Source organism: Penaeus vannamei, chromosome 43 (assembly GCF_042767895.1).
Source record: "Penaeus vannamei isolate JL-2024 chromosome 43, ASM4276789v1, whole genome shotgun sequence".
NCBI classification, from domain to species: domain Eukaryota; kingdom Metazoa; phylum Arthropoda; class Malacostraca; order Decapoda; family Penaeidae; genus Penaeus; species Penaeus vannamei.
In genome coordinates this window covers 7,039,864-7,047,363 of record NC_091591.1, presented here as the reverse complement: position 1 = coordinate 7,047,363, position 7,500 = coordinate 7,039,864, and the positions used below count along the sequence as shown (strand labels likewise).

General features: G+C 41.4%; 1 protein-coding gene across 1 annotated transcript in view; it reads left to right on the top strand.

Annotated features, from left to right (window-relative positions):
- Positions 1-332: 332 nt before the first annotated feature.
- LOC138860781 (uncharacterized) overlaps positions 333-7,500 on the top strand; it is a 14,176-nt gene continuing 7,008 nt past the window's right edge. The window contains exons 1-7 of the mRNA XM_070119116.1: positions 333-530; positions 1,677-1,731; positions 1,955-2,146; positions 2,897-4,501; positions 4,702-4,814; positions 5,144-5,275; positions 5,692-5,886. Coding sequence (XP_069975217.1) covers positions 333-530; positions 1,677-1,731; positions 1,955-2,146; positions 2,897-4,501; positions 4,702-4,814; positions 5,144-5,275; positions 5,692-5,886 — 2,490 coding nt within the window. The remainder of the gene's footprint in view (positions 531-1,676; positions 1,732-1,954; positions 2,147-2,896; positions 4,502-4,701; positions 4,815-5,143; positions 5,276-5,691; positions 5,887-7,500) is intronic.

Here is a 7,500-nt window from a genome sequence, read left to right as displayed (position 1 = left end):
TCTACCTGCAGGGTTCCCTAGGGCTTTGCCCCACAAGCTTCATATCGGGCTGGCGGCTGTTAAAACGCAGGCGGCGTGAGGAGCTCCCGTTCCCATCCTGCGCCCCAGCAGCCACCCTCCCAACGGGGCCCGCAGCCCGCCTCTCTCGCTGGGTAGGAGGGACGTTTTCCCTCCCCCCAGCATTACCGTTTATCGAAAGCACTGCCAGTAGGTTATTCTCTGGGGGAAGGAGGACTGGCAAGGCCCACCTCCCCCGAGCCTCCCATTGACCCCAGGGTGCTTAGGGGCAGGAGTTAGTACAGGGCCAGGGCGTGTCCACATGTCGGTGGACCATGACCCTGTACCTCTGGGGCCTCCTGCTGCTCCGAGATCCCCTACAGTTCAGCCTGGGACCGCAAGGTGCCAGTTTCCATGGGTGGCCACGAGGAGGCACTGCAGAAGTCTCGATAATGGACTGGCAAGGGAGACATGCAGCGATGTTCCCTTTTTTCGCACAAAGCTACCCAGCAGTGGCAGCTGCAAGCGAGAAGGTATGCAAGCGCTTAACACTATCTAGGCTACCACACCATCACTTCACACCACCCTGCGCACCCACCCATATGTATATATGTATATATATATATATATGTATGTATATATATATATATATATATATATGTATGTGTATATATATATATATATATATATATATATATATATATATATATATATATATATATATATAAACACATGTGTGTGTGCTCTTTTTGCTAAATGTACTTCCTGCTGTAGTTTTGGCAAAACATTTTACCGCCCTGTGTTGCATTAAATCTCACTACAGTTTTCCAGTCCAGGCAACAACGTATGAAGAACGAGGCTGAACAACGAAAACCGCCGCTGGTGTTCTGACTGACAAGTAAAAGTGAACGAAAAGAGTAAAAGTGAACGTAATAAGTCAACGGTAGGAGTGAGCATAAAGAACATAAAAGAGTCAATGTAAGAAGTGAACGCAAGTGAACGTAAGGCATGAACGTAGGAGGTGAAAGAGTCAATGTAAGAAGTGAACACAAATGAACGTAAGAGGTGAACATGTGAACCTCTGAAGGAGGTCAAAGTCAAAGCAAGAGACGAATTTAAAGGACACTTCAAAAACTGAACGTTATATATATTTTTTTTCTTTTTTTTTAAGTTTGGAAACAGGATGGATTCCCGGCCTACCTTCAGCTGTTTCTTGTCTCTTGGCGTGCTTTACATCATGGCTCTGGCTTCGGCTCGGGGTGAGTACATCTTTCTTTTGTCGTTATCATTAATACACTAAGGAGAGAAGTGCTACTTCTTTATGTAAATAAGCAAATAAATAATTAAATAAATGAATAAATAAATAAATAAAATTAACAGGAAGGTGACGTAATAGTATTCTTAGAAACCTTATTTATATGTGTATTTATGTTTCATTGATGTCAGGGGGCGAGGAGAATTAACGAGAAATCTATGATTTTAACCCTTCATGTTGGAATAGGTTAAGTCGCTGAGAGAATGTGCATTATCAATAGAAAAAGTTTTTAACTTATTCATTTCCTTATCTATTTTATAGATATGAATCAAACATGAACGTCTTAAGTAGGTTAGACGAGTCTGATCTCCGGGATAAAAACTGTGTAACTCATTAAACCTCTTTAACTTCTGACTATTTAAAGGTATCTTTGAATAATGTCCGAAAAATCGACTCTCTTGGAATGCTCAAACTTCACTGTCCAGTCACATACGGAACAGAATTACTATATTAATTAAATACTAAATATTATTATGAAATATTATTGAATATCATTATCAAATATTATCATCAAATATCATTACATACTAATCATTAGATATTAAATATTATCAAACATCATTTCTAAATACTGTCAAATAATAACAAAGAACATTATTAAATATTATTTTCATAACGAATTAACATCTGTACCCCACTCAGGTGAAAGGGGAGGTCGAGTACTTTTTCAAGAGGACGGGGTACCCACCGCCTCCTCCTACCTGAAGTACAAAGGAACATTACCTACTTTGACTGCTTTCACTCTGTGCTTTGCCGTTCGTCTCACTCAGTTCAGGGAACAGAATCCTATTCTTTCCTATGCCACTGAAGATGATCCTGATGAGCTGTTTGTCAGTGAGTAAATTAGGTTTTGGTATTATTGATTCAGGTGTTTGTTTTTGGTTTCTAATTATTATTATTATTATTATTATTATTATTATTATTATTATTGTTATTATCATTATTATTATTACTATTTGTTATGATTTTTGTGAATGTTATTTTTATAATTTATTATCTATTCATTTATGTGTACGTTTATGAGGTTATCTCCTATAACTTCTATGTCACAGAGTAATTGTCGCTCGTTCTCCGTATCATTTATCATCTGAATTCATACGCACTTACCCACATACGTGTAAGGGCGCGCGCGCACACACATACACACACACACACACACACACACACACACACACACACACACACACACACACACACACACACACACACACACACACACACACATACACATACACACACACAAGTACATATACATATATAATGAAACTTTTATTGAAGAATTATCTCTTATTGCTTCGGTGAAGAATAACAGGTATAATTAATTGACTAGGGATAAACAGAGGTAGTCTGAGACACAGAAACCTCACCGATGAAAAAAAATAAAAAATAAAAATAAATAAATAAATAAATAAATAAATAAATATATATATATATATATATATATATATATATGTATATATATATATATATATATATATATATATATATATATATATATATATATATATACATATATTACACGACCTATTCAAAAAAGGAGAAAGGAATATGTAATACATCTTTGCTTACATGCCTCTTCTTCAGGTCTCAACCCAGAATCCCTGACGATGCGATGCTGCGGTGGAAACTTGAGCATCGAAGTTAGGGTAACTTACAACTTCCCACGGACGGGGCACAACGCAGGCTGTCTGGCCGTGGACTTAGGGACCGCGAACTGGACTATGTACTGGGACAAGAGCTCTTTTAATGGGTCTGAGTTGACCAGGCCCACGCAGCTGCTGGACTCCGTCAGGGTGCGAGGTGGTGGGCAGCTGTTCCTCGGCCAGGACCAGGATATTCTCGGAGGAGGCTTCAGGCAGAGCGAGAGCTTGAGAGGGAGTCTCGCTGACTTTCGTCTCTACGATGCTGTTCTTCCCTTCGACGAGATGCACAGTTTCAGTTCTTGCTACGAGACAGATGATTCACTCGTCCCCCTCGTCCATTTCACTGACATCGAGGGGGATTTTGATGTCAGCGAAGGCACGGTTGATGCCCCGAACCAGTGGGAATGTAATGCCACGTATTCCTTCGAAATCATCTTTCCTGTCCGTTTAACGTATAAAGAAGCAAAGAATCTGTGTAAAATTTCGGGAGGAGACGTTACAGTGCCTGGCAGCGAAGAGGAAAATTCAGCCCTGGTGCGCGAAGCTGCCGTGTACGCGAGTGAGTGCGGTGCCAGCCACCATTCCGACACACTATGGTTATCGGCCTCCCCAGAGTCCCAGAATTTCTCCAATTACGTAGAAGCCTCGGGGAAGGAGGGACTGACTTGCACGACTCTCAACACGGCCGGGGAAGAAGCGGATGTCTCTTCCTCAAAGTGGATGCACAAAAGTTGCAAAGAAAAGCATTGTGTACCTTGTCACTATGAATCCTTGTTTTATACGCAACTCCGCTTGCGGGGACTATGTCAACATTCTCTCCTGGACAAGAATTACATCTTAGTAGGGAACGGCTCGGAGATCAAATTCGTAGGTCGATATTACTCGGAAATAAAGTTATACGCACCGGCGACCACCGAGTATGACGACCATGGCTACTGGATGATCACCAGCTTCCTGCAGGCGTCCCTTAGGGCGACGCTCTACCGCACTTCTCCTTCCCATTTTCCCTTCGGCATCAACACCTGGATCATAGAAAACGATAACTGCGGACAAAGGGAGGCACAACTCATGCTAACGCTTTGCTGGGAGAAAGAGTATATGACATGCCGGAATGGTTTGTGTGTGCCTATCGGTTGGCGTTGCGACAAGGAGCTCGACTGTGAAGATGGATCCGACGAAGAAAACTGCGACAACATTATCGTGCCAAAAACTTACAACCCCAACCAGTTCCCGCCAAGAGAACCGTTCGTGCCCATGAAAGTCGACATCTTCATCGAGATCTTGTCCATCGGAGAGATCAACATTGCCGGCTTCAAGTTCAACTGCGAAATCGAAGTCACGTTAACATGGGAAGACAAACGACTGGGCTTTCAGAACTTGCAGGAATATCCATGGAAAAATACGGTCGGGTATACCGTTTGGCAACCCGAACTGGAGTACCTGAGCGACTCGAAAACCACGTCCAGCGTTGGGGTCAAAAACCAAGCCATTCACGTTGTAAATGTGAATTCTACTGGACAGAAGGATGAAGAGCAGCTCTACGAAGGTTCGTTTTATCGGAGTGTATCCTTTCATATTTGTGACGCTTGAAAATTTATTATATAGATTGTTTCTTTAATTTTTATGATATCAATACACAAAATTTCATCACCAGCAATAAACATTTCTCATGTGCGTAGATAATGAAATGAATAACCAGCTATTACATAATCAATACCACTCGTACTTTAATGATAAATATTTCAGACGTTATATTCACCGGACAAATCAAGCTGCAAAGAAAGCAGAAGTTGACGCTGACGACGGACTGCAAAATGCGTCTCTTTGCGTTTCCGTTTGATATACAGACTTGTCAAATGGTAAGCGAACCCGAAAGGAATTGCTGATTTCGGTAAATGTAATCCATTTAGGCTTATAAACTAACAGATATAAGTTATTCTGCCTGATTGCCTGCCTTTCTGTCTATCTGTCTATCTTTTTTTTCTCTCTCTCTATCTTGTTATTTTTATAATTGTCACCATGACTTTATTATCATTGTTATTATCATTAACATTGTGATTATTATCATTACCATCATTGTATCATCCTTGTACATTATCCTTTTCATCCTTATTCATTTTATTCCTACCATCATCATTATTACAATCACCATCATTAATAAATCATCATTAATACTCTTCCTCCGTAGATCCTAATGGTGATGGGATTTCCCAGCGACGTCGTGGAATTATCACCAGTGGATGAAGGACTTTTATTCTCAGGTGACCCGCTTCTGCTCCAGTATAGTGTTCAGTCGACGAGTTTAAATGAAATGTCGTGGGTAAGTTGATACTCTTTTCTTGTTTAGTTATTTATTTATTTTTTTTTTATGAATTATGATTGTATAGATTATTTTCTATGTAAGTGTTTAGTTGTATATATTTTCGTATTGTTGGAGGTTATTTTTTTCTAATTCTTTTGGGGTGGGTGGGGGGGAATTATTTGGATAGGTGTGTCCTTACGTCTCTCTCTCTCTCTCTCTCTGTTTCTCTTTCTCTTTCCATTCAAGATTCAGGTGTGTCAGATTTCCATACAAAGTTTAGGTAATTTTCACCTATGTTTGTGTGCTTACTCCTACTATTGCTTATGTCCTATTTATTACATAACTATTAATCAGTTTTGTCTACTAACTCTTACGTTTTGCTTTATTAAATAAGACGAAAAGAAAGACACTCACTCGAATCCTAACTACCGCAGGACAACCGCAGTGGCGTCAGCGTGGAGTTGATCTTCGCCAATTTATCCACTTATTTCATCTCTTCCACGTACGTCCCGACCTTTATCCTCCTCATCGTCGGCTATCTGACCTTTTTCTTCCCCCTGGACGACTTCAACGACAGGATCATGGTCTGTCTCACGGCTTTGTTGGTGGAGGCAGCTTTTTTCACGCAGGTAAATAGGCTGGGCGGAATGTGTGTTTTTTGGTAATGTACTGTTTTCTCTCTATCTTCTGTCTGTCTGCCTCTCTTTCGCTCTCTGGTGTCTCTCTCTTTATCTGTCTGTCTGTCTGCCTCTGTCTCAGTCTCTGTCTCTGTCCCTGTCTCAGTCTCTCTCTCTCTCTTACTTTCTTTCTTTCTGTTTTTATTAATTTTTTTCTTTCATTGTTTTCTATTTTTAACATTTTCTTGCTCTATCTCCGTTTTCTTTTTCTTATTTTCGGTAATTTTCTATATTACGTCCGCATAACCGATATCGACGATTTTGGTATCGTTGGATTCCTCTCACTCTATACAATGCAAATATGTAGGTTTTATTGCGCGGAAACCCCCTGTTAGCGACAAACTTGGCGACGATGTCGGAGCGACGGACGTAATATATATATTGAAAATAATCATGGTTATTCACATGACCTCCCCTGGGGGAGGCTGCCGCCCCCCAACCCCCACCGAGGAAACAAAACCTCCATGTATTCACGGCAGGATGGAGCGCACACGATCTAAATGCGGAGGATTTTTAAGGTACTAACCTGATTGATTAATGCCGCTAATTAGTAGGGAGGGTGCTCCTTTGCCGCAGAATGTTAAGGAGGCAGGGTGCGTCCGGCAGGAGGTCCTAGGCCGGAGGATACAGCTTTCTCCCGATGAAGGAGGCTGTGGCGGAAGCACATCTCTAGCATTTTTTCCTGGCTAGTTGCAATTTCGCGCAGAAAATCCGTCTCCGAATACGAGCACCCTCCACACTCGGCCATCGCAGCGGCCATGACTGACTTCTGAACGCGACGGTTATTTCGGTTAGGAATACGGATGTCGTTATTCCAGAGGACGGGAAACTCGACCTTGAGGCCATCGGTGTACCATCGAAAGAGGCGCAAAACCCACCCTGTTCATACTGATTATACTACAAACGTCTCTATATACAATGCTGACTATGCCAAGGTTAATATGCTGATTCATTGGTAATCTTACGAGGTAATTGTAATATTACGCCCGCCGCTCCGACATCGACGACGATTGTGTAACACTCTAGCCTGCCGGGAATACGTGGTGGAGGTTTTGTTTCCTCGGCGAGGGTTGGGGGGGGCGGCAGCCTCCCACCCCCAGCGGGGTCGCAGGGGGCGCAGCCCACTGCAATGGAAAGTTATGTGAATAACCATGGTTATTTTCACTGTGCGTTATATTATTAGTGCTATTTAACCCTGCATTTTCCCTGGAACCTTTCATGCCCTCCCCTGCTATCGGGGCCAAGTTTGTCGCTAACGGGGGGTTTTCGCGCAATAAAAACTATAGATTTGCAATGTGGAGAGTGAGAGGAATCCAACGATACCAAAATCGTCGATATCGGTAATGCGGACGTAATATAGAAAATTACCATTAATTTTTCTTTTTACCCTGCATATTTTTTTTTCTTCCATTACTGATATAGCATTGCCATTTATTCTTTCTTTATCCCTCTATTTCCTTTCTATCTTTATTCTTTTTCATTATTTAAGCTTGAAGGTCTTCAGTACAACTATTGAAAACTGAAATAATAATAGTAAAATACGTATGTAAATTGGAAATTACAATT